The sequence below is a fragment of the Diadema antillarum genome, unplaced genomic scaffold (genome assembly GCF_040938485.1).
Source record: "Diadema antillarum isolate AM-2024a unplaced genomic scaffold, OU_Dant_1.0 seq00001594_RagTag, whole genome shotgun sequence".
Taxonomy (NCBI): domain Eukaryota; kingdom Metazoa; phylum Echinodermata; class Echinoidea; order Diadematoida; family Diadematidae; genus Diadema; species Diadema antillarum.
In genome coordinates, this window is record NW_027272310.1 from 159030 (window position 1) to 174452 (window position 15423).

The 15423-nt window shown below is 39.5% G+C and overlaps 2 protein-coding genes across 2 annotated transcripts; both read left to right on the forward strand.

Annotated features, from left to right (window-relative positions):
* The first annotated feature begins 1866 nt into the window (after nucleotides 1-1866).
* Nucleotides 1867-4430, forward strand: LOC139710964 (L-asparaginase-like). Its single transcript, XM_071622883.1, has 3 exons — nucleotides 1867-1969; nucleotides 2546-2651; nucleotides 4109-4430. The coding sequence occupies exons 1-3, from the start codon at nucleotides 1867-1869 to the stop codon at nucleotides 4428-4430; spliced, it is 531 nt and encodes a 176-aa protein (XP_071478984.1).
* Nucleotides 4431-9737: 5307 nt separating this feature from the next.
* On the forward strand, nucleotides 9738-13797 carry LOC139710965 (L-asparaginase-like). The gene is made up of 4 exons (XM_071622884.1): nucleotides 9738-9891; nucleotides 10904-11016; nucleotides 12039-12224; nucleotides 13648-13797. The coding sequence occupies exons 1-4, from the start codon at nucleotides 9738-9740 to the stop codon at nucleotides 13795-13797; spliced, it is 603 nt and encodes a 200-aa protein (XP_071478985.1).
* Nucleotides 13798-15423: the final 1626 nt, after the last annotated feature.

Here is a 15423-nt window from a genome sequence, read left to right on the forward strand (position 1 = left end):
CTGATGAGTTGGACATGTTATTTCATGGGTTGGCGATGCTGGCAAAATGATTAAAAGATATCAAATTTCTTAATAAATTAAAAAAAGTAAATTTTCAAAATGACGTCATCAGATTTCAAGTTCACTCGAGCGTATCTCACTTATCCTTTGCCAATCTACTCCAAGATTTCAGTATGTTGTAGCTTATTAAATTTTCTTTCATAATATAATTACAACATTTTGATTGGATGACGGCATCACCTCGTAAAAATGGATTGAAAGTAATATTGTCAAATTTGACCAGTTTACGTGTTATCTCTATGGGAGAGCAGTTTTTCTGGCAGTGAAAATTGACATGACTCTCTTTTTCGAGCACTAGCTCACTTATGCTTCGGTAAATTTCTCCCAGATTTTAGTATGTTGTAGCTGAGACTTTGGGCTATCGTAATGTGCCCTCCATTTTTTCATACGATGTCGGCATCACGTCGAAAAACTTGGTTAAAAATGGCACGAGGCTTCGATGCAGCGTCATTCTGCTTAATACACAGGGCCTATGGAGAATGAAATAGGTCATTGCGTAGCGCATCCGACTCGTAATCCTAAGGTGCCTGGTTCGAGGCTCACCCCTGCCAATATTTTTTTTTTAATTTTTTTAAACACTTTTTTTTTCTTCTTTTTCTTTATTTAATCTTAATCTCTCTTTCCTTACTTTATCTTTTTCTGATTTTTTTATGCTTCTCCTTCAAATTTCTTTAAAATAACATAATTTTTTCTTTATTTTTCTTTCTTTCTACTACTTTCTGTGCAATAGATGAACAACAACAATGGCTATCAATCCCATATTTTGCACATGTTTAGTACATGTCACGTACATTATTTCATAAAATAACAACTACTTGATCGGACACCATCTTGGGTATGTAAATCAGGGTCAAAGGTCATAAATGTTTCATCCTGTATCTTGGTGAATACCTGTCCTATCTTTCCCATATTTTGCACACGCAAAGACCATGTTACAAGAATCATTTCATAAAATAATCACTTTTTGCTTAGACGCCATCTTGGGTGTGTAAAGTGAGGTCAAAGGTCAAATATACTTCATTCTGTATTTCCGTTAGTGTATACGGAATTCGGTACCAAAGATGGCAGGTCTCACTCCCTTTTCTAAATGAGAATCCAAACATCACACGGCCAATGTCCCGTCAACACAGATGAAACCTGTATGGTCATGAATATTTGGATCAGGACTCAAATCATTGATTTTCGAAGAGATCGGATCACCTAATTTGTCAGTGTTGACAAATTCCGGTTCTAGTTTTCTCCTGATGCTGTCCCTATGACAGTCTTGTTGGTGTTTTCTCTTTCTGTTCTCTTTGTTGTGGGTTTATGTGTGCACGCATGCTTGTCTAGATGCACTTGCGTGCGTGCAGTGTGTGCATGTGTGTGTAAGTGATTATGTTTGACTTTTTTTCTGGGGATCTACCCGTACAATTAAGCGTCTGCTTTTCTGTGGTTTCCCCGCACATAATCTTAATTATCCAATATGAGTGTGACATACTCTACACTGATTTAAATCCATTTTGTATCATGAAATATTATTTAAAGTCTGCATACACTGAATTTTCAAATCATCTGTTACTAGCCATTGATCTTTAGATGTATGTCACAAATGTGACATGTGTGGAACTTAATAAATGAAATGAAATGAAATAAATAAAATGAAATGAATGAAATGTTATTTTAATTGAATCTGTGTATATTAAAAAGATCGCAAGAGTTACAGAGTATTGAGATAGTCGACGTAAAATTAACCACCTTTATCATTCAAATAGTATCTTTAATTGATATTTTGTTTTAAACAGTAAGTTTACGAGGCGCAATATTGAGATGACTGCCGCAGTGAACAGTGTAGCCATGGAAACCAAAGAAACTCCTAAGATTCTTGTCATCTACACTGGTGGAACGATTGGGATGAAGAAAGTGAATGGAGGTGAGTCAATAGGAAACACTCTTTTCTTAGTACATTATAATTATCTCCTTCTTTTTCTCTCCCTCTCTCCTTCCCTCTCATCTCTCTCTCTCTCTCTCTCTCTCTCTCCCTCTCTCTCTCTCCCACTCTCTCTTTAACTGTGCCGCTCTGGAAGAAGTAGCCATCGGACGTAGCGTTAGTTTAATGTTTTTAATGCCATCAGCTTTCGACATCTTGACGGGTCTCCTTCAGGGCATTTGGAAATCAACATAACGAAAAGCAACCAACTGTAATAAAACTTGAACAAAATCATGATAAAGCAAAAACAGCGATATTACATAGATTAGCATGCACTCCAACACCAACAGCAATCTGATATAAATTAACATGCACGGCGGTATTAGCAGTGAAACATGAATATGGCGTTTGCAATGCAATATTCAATTACATAGATGTATGCATGCATACATGTGTGTGTGTGTGTGTGTGTGTGTGTGTGTGTGTGTGTATGTGTGTGTGTGTTTGTGTGTGTGTGTGTGTAGATGCAGTCGTACAGATGTCCTTGACTAAATGAATATTTCTCCTCCGTGTTTGCAGTCTTGGTGCCAGTGAAACACTATTTGCCAGACTTCATTAGCAAAACGCCCACAGTGTACGGCAAGCCAGCGGACAGTATCGAGGGCCTCAGCACTTATGATCTCATGTAATTACCCTCAATACCTCAACCGATACCTGATAAGGATGTCAATGTCATTACAAAAAGGGCTGATATTTTTCGATCTTGTCAGACAATAAATAGAGGATATCTAATACTAATCTGCATACCATGGATTCGATAAATTGAACTTCACTTTGGCTGTGTCTAGTCATCCTATCTTAAAGGACAAGTCCACCTTCATATACATAAGGATTGAGAGAATGCAGCAATATTAGTAGAACACATCAGTGAAAGTTTGAGGAAAATTGGACAATCCGTTCAAAAGTTACGAATATTTTAAGTATCTGCGCAGTCACTGCTGGAAGAGAAGACTACTACAGTATAATTATGATGTCACATGCGTACAACTATATAAGGAAAATAAAGAGAGAATTTCACAAAACTTTACTTTTTGAATAAAGTGCACAGTTCTTTGACTTGCTACTGACGTATGTTAAGGGTAATATTATTCCCCCTGCCTTCTGAAAGAGAGAAGTTGAGTGTTCTTTTGTTATGCGAGAAAAATGGAAATATGTTGAATTTTCTTTATTCTTTCTTTATATCGTTGTACTAATGTGACATCATAAGCTATAGTAGTCTTTTCATCCAGCCGTGACTGAGCAGAAACTTCAAAAATTCATAACTTTTTAACGGATTGTCCGATTTTGCTCAAACTCTCACTGATGTGTTCTACGAATATAGCTGCATTCACTCAACCCACATGTCTATGAAGGTGAACTTGTCCTTTAACTTACCTCTCCCTGAACTCTTTCCGAGTCAAGATAACACAATAATCACAGTGATGTAAATACATATATTACATTCTAATCAAAGATGTAATGTGCATTGCCGGAAATAATTTCGTTATGACTGATAACTTAATGACGATTCAATTAATGATGATTATAAAACATTGGTATTAGTATCACCACTAACAGCTATTGGGGAAGCACTTTTACGAATGACCTCTGTAGAGCCTAATCGACAGTATTTTTCTGACCAGATGCCAATAATGTGGATGCTGCACTTTACGAATTCGACAACCAAGAGTCATACAGCCCATGAACTCGACACTAGGCAAACGATTGGAAGGCCCATGATTCCGCCACTAGGCACTGACAAGGTCCACGAGTCCGACACTATAAGGCAAACAAAGCCCACGAGACCGACACATTAAACCCGGTGATGTAATGTCGAACTCGTTGGCCCATTTTTGCCTATAGTATCGAACTCGTGTGCCTTGCTCGCCTATAATGTCGGACCCATGGGTCTTAATTGCCTAGTGTCGAGATGACTCGTGGGCTATACGACTCATGGACATTTTTTCTAATGTCGAACTCGTGGGCTGTATGACTCGTGGATGTCCGTCTCGTGGGATAACCCCAATAATGTAAACTTGTCAGGGTCTTGTGGAGATTACGTCATAATGTTTAAACTCTTCACCGTTGTGATGGTATCCATAGAAACCAGGATGGCAGCCACATTCTCTACAGCATGTTGGAGTGGGAGTGCATCAAGGACTCGAGTAACATCGCCGCCGCGGACTGGGTGCACATGGCAGAGGATATCCTACGATATTACACCGTCTTCAACGGGTTCGTGATCCTACACGGCACGGACACGATGGCCTACACGGCGTCGGCTCTGTCTTTCATGCTCGACAACCTCTCCAAGCCTGTTGTCATCACTGGCTCGCAGATTCCGCTATCCGAGTTCCGCAGCGATGGAGAGAACAACATGTTGGGCGCCTGGCCAGCTACTCTCGGCCTGAGGATGGCTTGGTGATAGCTGAGGTAAGGCGAAGACGAAAGGTGGTCATAATCATTGATACAGAATACATTTAACCCGTTGAGGACGAGTCCCGAGTATACTCGGGCAGGACGGTGTGTATGGGAAATGCGTGTTGTATCAAAATCAGTCCGTCCTTAACGGGTTAAGAACACTTCATTACACCAGCTTAAAAAAAAAAAAAATGATCTCAATCTATACTTAATCATATACCGTTTTTCAAACAAAATCTGAAGACAAGATAATGAAGGAAAGTATGAACTTATGTTGCCCAACCCGATCACACACTCGGTAAAGTGCTAGTCTTTTATTTGAAAGATATTCTGTATAATTTCCTCCTTTCATTAAAGACCATGTAAGGGATACCACGGAGTGAGAAGGCTGGCAAGGCTCAGATTTATTCGAGATTCCCCGTAACGAACTGTATACAGCTTTGCCGCTGATCTCTGTGTAAATAGCCAGAGAGCTAGCGACCACTCAATTTACCCCATCAAGCCCAAAAGGTTTGACCCCTCAGAGTTGCTGGGGCCACCCTCCTCAGTAACAAAATGTGCGTCAGCCTGGTCCCGGAGGGCGGGTTGGGCCCCCAGGGACCCCCCCCCCCCCCCCGAAAAGGGCCCTTGGAGGGTGTAATTTACCCCATGGAGCCCATGAACTAAACTAATTGGTCTAAAAGAATGTCCTATGGGTGTACATCATAAAAAATATAAAAACTGACAAAATATCTGGTCGGGGAAGGAGTTGCCAGACCGCTAGTTTGTAGGCACAAACCCTTGCTGGTTGTTCAGGTGTCTGCATCAAGACTACACTTTGCCATAAGCCCTGTACTGTAGTGTCTCCCAACAGTCTGAGGGACAGTGCCAGTTGAGTGCATGTAGTAGTCTTGGCGCAGACTCTGTTACTCCCATCAAGGGTTTGTACCCGCAAACTGTCCGGTATACCCTGGAACCCAGGGTAGTTTGCAGGCAGAAATTGACCAGGCACAATAGAAAAAAAAACACACACACACACAAACAAACACACACACACGCACATACGCACGTACGCTCACATATTCCTTTATGTAAATACATACCGGTATACAAAACATGTCACATAGGTTCTACAGCCAGGATACCGTGCACACAATAAATGTCAGCTCTATAAGAAGTTCATACCATTTGATTGTTTAAATGGATGCTATCAATGGACATTTCAGCAGGGACACTAGAGAAAATTTAAAATTTGTGTGAATTTGTATCATGTTTTACCGGCCCCATCGTCTACTTGTCCTTTACTATGTATTCACCTTATGAGACACAATTGGAGCTTTTCAGAAAATGCTGAAATAAACCTTTCATTGTGAGTACACTTCAATTTCAGACCAACCACAGAAGCACTAAAGGCCATTTGTATAACACACTGAAGTAAACCATATCATCATCAGTGCATTAAACATAACTTTGATAAAGTTCATGTTAATGGGATACAGCTTGGAGTTTTTCCTTTTCTGACTTTTTTTTTTTTTTTTTTGCATTTAAAATGCAAATTCCAAGTCTCAATCCATACATGATTCTTTTGAAAATCTTAAAATGAGAATTCTTTTAGGTCTTGGTTGATAAAAAAAAAAAAAAAACACCCTTTATGTATTACAAAAAAAAAAATCAGAAATAACATCCATCAATTCTCAAACTCAGTAGTGCATGTCACCTCATTGTTTTGGACAATATCTTTACATCTGTCTTTATGCATGGTAAGAGTAATGAACATAATTATGGTGTTCTACATAGACTGTGTACATGTATCGCTGAACTTCCTTAAAACATACAGAATGCTGTAATATTTCAGCACTTTTGTAAACTTCTGGGTTCTGGAGATACTTTACCTTAAGTTCCCAGCCCTACACAATTATGGTGTCACATATTGCAAAGACTGCCATTGACCCTGGTCAGTACACAACAAGTTGAAGCATTGACTATATTTAACTAAGCTCTCTTTAAATATACGTGTAGCATGCAGGCTCTTTACATTAGCACTTTTTTCAACACCTTATTTCTGGAGATACACTATCTTCAGTTGCGCAGCCCCACACAAACAAAACTCAACATGTGGTGTCACATACTGCAAAGACTGCCATTGACCCTGGTCAGTACACAACAAGTTGAAGTATTGACTAGCTCCCTTTGAATATACTTCAAGCATGCAGGCTGAGAGTGTGAACTTGATCTAACTTGTGTTCTCTTTACATCAGCAATTTTGTCAACTCCTTATTCAGTGACTCCAACTCTCCCGTTTTCGACGGGAGATCTCCCGCCGAAAGCCCATTTTTGCAAAATCTCCCGTTTTACCGCTTGAGATTTGATTTCTCCCGCCCTGGGTCTGTGTCTTTCGGTGGAAATGACTTCTTACTTATAGCTATATCGTATGTTGAAAAAAATAAGCCTTAGATAGCACCACAGAACATCTAGAACCCTAGGAACTTCGCGCTTCGCACACATCAACTTGGAGTCTCCCGCCGTTGCTATATAGGGGTCTCGGGCGGGAGAATCTCCAGATCAGAAGGTGATTCAATTTTTTTTTTCAATTCAATTTTATTTCCATTTCCATTGAATAAACAGAAAAAATATATACAATACATTTACAGAACAAATTTATAACAATTTCAAAGAAAACGTACAAGTGGTCACGAGTAACAACAGAATTTCGCTTCTAAGGTATATACCTAATACAAAGATTAGAATGGAAATGGAGGGTCCCACTTAAAAAGCAGTGATTGGGGTTGGAGTCTCTGCTTATTTCTGGAGATACATTATCTTCAGTTCCCCAGCCCCACACAAACAAAACTCAACTTGTGGTGTCACATACTGCAAACATAGTTTAACGGATTGCCATTAGCCCTGGACATTACTCACAAAGTTGAAACGTCAAATTACCAACTGAATGAAACGCTAGCTTCATTTTTCCCCTTTAACTATAGCATGCATGCCCAGAGCATGTGCAGTGACTGTTTTTTTGTGTTCTCTTTATATCAGCATTTTGGTCAACTACTCATTGATGAGATACTCAGTTGTATACTCCCCTCCCCCCCCCCCCCCCAAAAAAAAAAAAGAAAAAAGAAAGAAAATAAACTTTCAGGGAGTCACATACAGCTACAATTTAGTTCATGCTTATGATTTAGTTGCCATTAACTGTGGCAATTACACATCAAGTCATACATCATACTGTATAGTAGACAACGAAGGTTTTTTTTTTAAGCATTATTTGAAAAAAACTATTTGTGGCATATACATAATAGGTGACCGTGCACCTCAAAACGAACATAAAGTCGCACACACTGATTTTGCGTGAGGACTGAAAATAAGTGAAATGGGTCAACCTAGCCGAACTTGACTTTTTCATATTTTCTGAACAAGCGGGTCTTCTTTTACATTATGCTAAAATTTGATATCATAAAACGGGCAGGAAGTGTGTTTTTTTTAGCAGTTTATCTCGAACATTTTTGGTAGAATAGTGTGATTAGATGTGTCTTTAGAATCCCTTTTTCATTTCTGAAAAACCTTGTCCACACTCTTCACTTTCAACTCTAATAACTTTTGAAAGGATAGCCCTACTGCTTCGAAGGTTGGCATTAATTATGGACAGAATGTGTTAATGAGGCATGCTTAATTTCAGTTTAATCTGATAATCCCTATATTGTTGTTACTTTGGTGGTTTTCTTCCTGTTTTTTGTCCCATTCATCGCACAGCCAGCATGGTTTGGTAAAGATTAAGCGCTTGAATAGACACTGTACTTCAGAGCCTCTTTTCTCAATTCACACTTTTCCTGAGTTTGTGCTTTCTTTCCAATATTTAGATAGGTTAGGAGAGTCCATTTGATTTGAGTTATACATCATTTTAAAGCTTAAAGTCTGTTCTTTCAGAATATGGTCTTACCTAAAAATTCATGTCTGGCGACTTTTTGTCTGTTTTGAGGTGCAGGGTCACATAGATACACTGTATAGGATAAGCAGCCTGTGTGGCCAGTAAAACATGACACAATTTCTTCCACATAGATTTTAAATTCTCTCTAGTGTCCCTGCTGAAATGTCCATTGATAGCATCCATGTAAAATAATCAAAAGGTATGAACTTCTTAAAGTAGGTCTGACATTTATCATGTGCAAGGTATCATGTCTGTATTATGTGACATTTTTTGTATACCGGTATGTATTTACATAAAGGAATGTGTGAGCGTATGTGCCTGCGTGTGTGTGTGTGTGTGTGTGTGTGTGTGTGTGTGAGTGTGTGTGTGTGTGTGTGTGTGTGGGTGTGGGTGTGTGTGTGTGTGTGTGTGTGTGTGTGTGTGTGTGTATGTATGTGTGTTTGTGTTCTATTGTGCCTGGTCAATTTCTGCCTGCAAACTACCCTGGGTCCCAGGGTATACCGGGTAGTTTGCAGGTACAAACCCTTGTTGGGAGTAACAGAGTCTGCAGCAAGACTACTACATGCACTCAACTGGCACTGTCCCTCAGACTGTTGGGAGACGCTACAGTACAGGGCCTATGGCAAAGTGTAGTCTTGATGCAGACACCTAAACAACCAGCAAGGGTTTGTGCCTATAAACTAGCGGTCTGGCTACCCCTTTCCCGACCAGATATTTTGTCAGTTTTTATATTTTTATGATGTACACTCATAGTACATTATTTTAGACCAAGTTTGGTTCATGGGCTCCATGGGGTAAATTACACCCGCCAAGGACCCTTTTCGGGGGGTTCCTGGGGGCCGAACCCGCCCCCCGGGACCAGGGTGACGCGCATTTTGTTAGTGAGGAGGGTGGCCCCAGCAACTCTGAGGGGTCAAACCTTTTGGGCTTGATGGGGTAAATTGAGTAGTCGCTAGCTCTCTGGCTATAAGTAAATCTACACCGTAGAATCTCAACTGGAGTGGACCGTGTAATACCGATGAGAGTATGCTTCGATGCACATATTAGCTGACCGGTGCTGTTCGTGGTTTACGAATGTTCCCCGATGGACAGCGAATAAATCGGGCCTCCCGTGAATCCCCACGCTACAGTTTTTGTTTTTTTTATAAGAATAAAACATAAGATTATCATATAGTAAAATTATGTCGAACAAAATTCTTCGTAAATCATATCTCTTGGTGATCATGAAAATTTCAGCCTATGCATGATCATAGATTTTTCCCCAACATGAAGATAATTTATGATCGAAATGAATTAAAGTATGACAATATATCCCCTCCCCAACACCCACCAAGGGAGGTATACGACCATTCTTCCTCCCTCGCGTCACCGTTCAAGTACACTCCCACAAACTCATCAACCACGATGTACGTTACGCCCTCTATCATTCAGGTCACTCTATTTTTTAACGGCAAGTTGATCCGTGGCAACCGAAGTATGAAATTCTCCTGCTGCAGACTGGATGCCTTCAGATCCCCGAATTTCCCGCCACTCGCCTTCGTGGGCACCAATACTCAAGGTGACTACAGGAACATCAATAATTACACTGTAAAAACATCGGTGTTAGATTTAACACCACGGGTGTTAAATCTAGGGCCTAACACCGATCAAACTTCAATAAAGGACCACACCCGCAGGTGTTAAAAATGCACTGTGATGGTGTTGAAAAGTGTTCACCTGACACTTTGTGGTGTTTATTTGACACTGTATAATCGTTATTTTGACACTGTACTGGTGTTAATTCAAAAATGACACCACATGGTGTTGATTTGATATCTGTTAGTGTTAATATCAATGGTTTAACACCCGTCCAGCTTCAATAAGAGACCACACCTGGTCCAGCTGGTGTTACTTTGGGGTAAATTTATTTTCACATTTTTTCAAAAATCTAGTATTTTAATGTAAAATTCTTGATCGTCTTGTTTAAATTAAAAATCAACAAAAAGTGCAGTTACTAAGAAACTCTTCAAAAAACAGTTTAAAATTTGGAAATGACACCCGGAGGTGTTAATTTAACACCATAAATGAGCACCGAAAATTTAACACCAGCTCGGTGTTCACTATTTAACACCGGACTTTTTGCAGTGTGCTAACAACATCTACTTGAGCTCATGATTCAGAGTGTACGTAATTATCATGTGTACTGATGAAATCGGGATGAAATATTGGGGTTTTGTTGGCGCTTAAAGAAAGTAAGGATATTTAGACCTATATAATACCAAAAGAAAGGGGATATGTTAAAAAAACATTTGTATATTCATATTATGTACCAACATTCGTAAATCATGAATGTATTTTTTGTTAAACTTTTACCTCTTTTGAATTTCATTCTTGAACAGCAATGTCAATAGCATAGATCTGTACTCCATGGGACAGTATGATACTAAAACGTAGTATTTCCTAAGTTCGAATCAGACAGTACATTGTAAACCAGGGCTACTTGATGTATGATCACTTTGGCACCGTCCTTCATCCTCCATTGTTTAATTCCAATGTGACATCTTTTATTTCGTTCATTCCATCATGGTTAGTGATCTGGACCAATGTCCGTCAACCGAAACCTGGTCAAGAGTTCAGTGTGAAGGCGAACATGACAGCCGAAGTGGATCTCCTTTGGATCTATCCCAACATCACCCTCGACACGGTGAGTTCGGGGAAATAGTCGGTATAATGTCACCCTCGAAACAGTGCGTTTGAGACAATAGTCGATAATAACATCACCCTCATTACCACGCCAGAAGGCAATATTAAACAGACTAATCACTGATATGTAGGCGTCACTGTCGCGAAATTGACCAAAGATGAACACAGGATAAAGGAAATGTTCCAATTAGCCGCTGATCGTATAAACATTGGGTCATTCGTGAAGGCAACTTAAGCCATCGTATGGATGGTGGAGTTTTTCAGGCTCCTGTAGCAACTTTGTGAGCGGTGATAAAATCGTCAAATTCATGTAGACATCTCTTTTTCCTTCGTTTGTCCTTCGGATTCACATCTTCGTGTAGCCTTCGTGTGTTTTTCGGGTGCCATCGTGTAACTTTCAGTAGGCGTCGTATTTGCTTCGGCTGCTGATTGGCTTTGACCAAGTTCCGGGCCAACTTCACACAAAATAATTGAAAAGTCCATATTTGTATTGCCGTCTTGTGTCAATTTTGGGACAGTGTCACGCCACCCTTACCCCGAATAATGATGGTTATTCCGCAAACGCAGGGGCGGATCCAGGAATTCTGTAAAGGGGGGGGGGGGGGGGGGGCGCAACTAATATTTCTGGTGGCACCTCCGGGTTTCATTTCATTTTTTTTCTTTTTTTTAACGATAAATAAAGGGGGGCGTGCGCCTCTTGCGCCCCCCTCTGGATCCGCCACTGAGACGTGTATTCTTTTTTATACTCTAAGGCCCCACTTAATCTCGACCAGTGGGCTGCGAAGCTCTCGCTGGTGGGCCGCCAAAAATGAAATGAATATTCATATTTAATCTTACTGGGCCTCAATAAAGTTTGTAGGAGCCAATGTGGACCTCGGGTTTGAAAAACGTTGAGAATCTATTGTTTAAAATCTTTGCCTTTAGCGAGTGTGCTCAACCGGGAAGTGAAAATCAAATTCAATTGCTTGATGAATGTCTATTCAATATTGAAAACGTAATTTTGTACGATTGAACATTGAACAGGTGAAGGCACATCTCCAGACTGACATCAAGGGCGTTGTGTTTATGACGTACGGCGCGGGAAACTTTCCATCAGACCGCAAAGACATCTTGAATGCTATCAAAGAGGCCGTTGAGGGCGGCAAACTGATCGTGAACTGCACCCAGTGTCCTAACGGACAAGTCACACCGGCTTACGAGACCGGACAAGTAAGTCTTGGTTTGACAGAAATACATTGTAGGGGCTTAACACCCGCCTTAGAATAAGATCAGGCCAGAAAAAAAAGTGATCTTAAAGGTCTTGTTTTCCTTTCGGAGCAGTGATTAAAAAAAAAAAAAAAATGTTCAAGATATCACTTTTGATGCATATGTGTAGGTCAGTTGTATCACAAAACATCCTACCATATAATTTTTTTGCAATAAAGCCTGAAATAATGTTATAAGGAAATATCACTATTTTTCTCATTAAACCATACGGTTAAGTCTGGAAACATTTTTATTATAACTTTTGTTCACATTTTAATATTTAACAATACTTAATATTGATTAAACTAGTTCAAATTTTTGCATTGGCTGTTTCTATCCCTAACGCACATTTTAGAACGATTTTGACGCTTTAATGCTGGATTTTTGTTTCATCTGCAAATGGTAAATTATGCCTTTAAAGATCGGTAGACCACTCACCTAGATGACTACTGAGTAAAGGAGACACTAGTAAACAAAACCTAGAGTTGAGAGCATGACTTTATTTGTGACCCTGCACCTCAAAACAAACAAAAAGTCGCCAGACATGAATTTTTAGTTAAGACCATATTCTGAAAGAGCAGACTTTAAGCTTTAAAATGATGTATAACTCAAATCAAATGGACTCTCCTAACCTATCTAAATATCGGAAAGAAAGCACAAACTCAGGAAAAGTGTGAACTGAGAAAAGAGGCTCTGAAGTACAGTGTCTATTCAAGCGCTTAATCTTTACCAAACTGTCCTGGCTGTGCGATGAATGGGACAAAAAACAGGAAGTAAACCACCAGAGTAACAACAATGAAGGGATTATCAAATTGAACTGAAATTAAACATGCCTCATTAACACATTCTGTCCATAATCAATGCCAACTTTCAAAGCAGTAGCACTATCCTTTCAAAAGTTATTAGAGTTGAAAGTGAAGAGTGTGGACAAGGTTTTTCAGAAATGAAAAAGGGATTCTAAAGACACACCTAATCACACTATTCTACCAAAAATGTTCGAGAGAAACTGCTAAAAAAACACACTTTCCTGCCCGTTTTATGATACCAATTTTTAGCATATTGTAAAAGAACACCCGCTCTTTCAGAAAATATGAAAAAGTCAAGTTCGGCTAGGTTGATCCATTTCACTTATTTTCAGTCCTCACGCAAAATCAGTGTGTGCGACTTTATGTTCGTTTTGAGGTGCACGGTCACATTTGAGAAATTAATTAGATTTTTTTTTTGTGACTCTGATTTTTTATGTAAGATGAGAAAACCATGCATTGTTATTGTTTTGTACACGTTCTTAAACATGTTTAATTCGCGTTTATCAGGATCGATCTAAATTCTGTTGATCCGTGAGTTTGCTTATCAAATTTTGTTCGATGTTTTATCTTGGTTTATTAAGGTCCTGATAGAGGCAGGGGTAATCCCCCTCTCTGACATCACACCAGAGGCGGCGCTCACCAAACTTGATTACGTCATCCAAAACTTCACAGGCTCAGAACGCGAGGCTTACCTCAAACGTAGCCTGCGGGGAGAGATGACGGTTCAGTAGTTTGATCATATATTTCAAGGAGTTTTTAAATTGATTTGATTTGATCTGATCTGATTTCATTGTTCCACATCTAAAACAAAAATAATATGATAAAATCGATTGAACTTTAGACTGGACCAAGCGTCGTAATTACAAAGAATACAAGAGAAGACAATTGTATAAACATGAAATGTGGGGGACCTACTGAAAAAGCAGAGCTTGTGATGTATAGGTCCCGAGATGAAAATGTTGGTCTTGTTAAACAAAAAACCTAGTAACAAAAATTATGAAAGAAAGGAAATGAACGTAAAGGAAAAGAGAGCAAAAAAGCAAGAAAAACAAATAAAATACATCAGAACAGAACGAATTAGCCACCTGTAATATGGTTGGTAGATTCCTCGTCATCCGACCAACATAGGCTGCGTTTATCAACTTTCCCCTTTTTTAAACGGCTTCCGAAAGCCCTTTCCAAAGCCCTTTCCAAAGCCCTTTCCAAAGTCCTTTCCATAGCCCTTTCCAAAGCCCTTTCCAAAGCCCTTTACAAAGCCCTGTACTATTAATGTGCCGCTTGTTTTCTAAGAAGGGACGGCGAAAAGCAACTACCATCATAAAGACATATGTTCCTTTGAGAGTGACGAGTTATGATGCCATGCCACATGAATCAATTGTCTTCCTATCTGTGACGCAGCTCCAGTTTACCACATACTTCAAATATTTCTGAGTGGCGGCATGAGACTTTCGCTGCGTTTAAACGTCCTCTGTTTAAACGGCTTTCAAAAGCCGTTTCCAAAGCCCTTTATCATAACGGCTTCCAAAATAGTTGCGTTTATCAACTCTCTCCGCGAACACGATAACTGGCCTGTCACTGCACAGCTGCATTGCGCCGGCAATTCGACCCGAGGAGAAGAGGTCCATAAGGCGTGCATTGTTCGTAACCGCAGTACAATACTACAAAGCCGTTTCAAAACAGCTTTGCGTTTATCAACTTCAAAAGGCTTTTACAAACAGGTTTCTGAAAACCTGTTTAAGAAACCTGTTTGGAAAGCCACAAATTTGCGGCTTTCTAAAATGCTTTCCGAAAGGGCTTTCAAAACAGCTTTACGTTTATCAACTCGTAAAAATTCCTTGAAAGCTGTTTGGAAAACCTGTTTCTGCCGAGAAAAGGAGTTGATAAACGCACCCATAGTTAGGTAACAGTAGGAATGCGCAAAAGCGCAGGATACATAATGATTCATTATTCAGGAATAGCTTTGACATGAGCGACTCTGTAAGAAGAACGAAAAGCAAACCCTGAATACCTAATAAAAAGGTGTGATACCTCTTTGATCATAATAATGATCAAAGAGTTATCACACTTGATCATATCAAGTCTTTCATGGATCAACCCGAGTCTGAGATCGCACTCCGTGGCCTACACGATTTAATGACGCCACATGTAAGATACTGCACATCTAATGTTGATGAATTATACTTACTTTTTTTACCTGATTGTAACCAGTTTTTCTTGAAATTTAAAAGAAAATATTGGTCTTCCTCTGTAGTGGCATTGTGTCATTTAAGATACATCGCTGATGTTGAAATATATATATAACATACTTTATTTCAATTGCAAATTAAAGCATGTGATGAATATTCCTAGGATACTAC

Excerpts from the sequence above, each read along its gene's own strand:
- LOC139710965 (XM_071622884.1), top strand. The coding sequence starts at position 9,738 with ATGTACGTTACGCCCTCTATCATTCAGGTCACTCTATTTTTTAACGGC. Across the intron at positions 11,017-12,038 it reads CCAACATCACCCTCGACACG|GTGAAGGCACATCTCCAGAC; the intron begins GTGAGTTCGGGG and ends AACATTGAACAG. Across the intron at positions 12,225-13,647 it reads CGGCTTACGAGACCGGACAA|GTCCTGATAGAGGCAGGGGT; the intron begins GTAAGTCTTGGT and ends TGGTTTATTAAG.
- LOC139710964 (XM_071622883.1), top strand. The coding sequence starts at position 1,867 with ATGACTGCCGCAGTGAACAGTGTAGCCATGGAAACCAAAGAAACTCCT. Across the intron at positions 1,970-2,545 it reads GATGAAGAAAGTGAATGGAG|TCTTGGTGCCAGTGAAACAC; the intron begins GTGAGTCAATAG and ends CCGTGTTTGCAG. Across the intron at positions 2,652-4,108 it reads CTCAGCACTTATGATCTCAT|AAACCAGGATGGCAGCCACA; the intron begins GTAATTACCCTC and ends TGGTATCCATAG.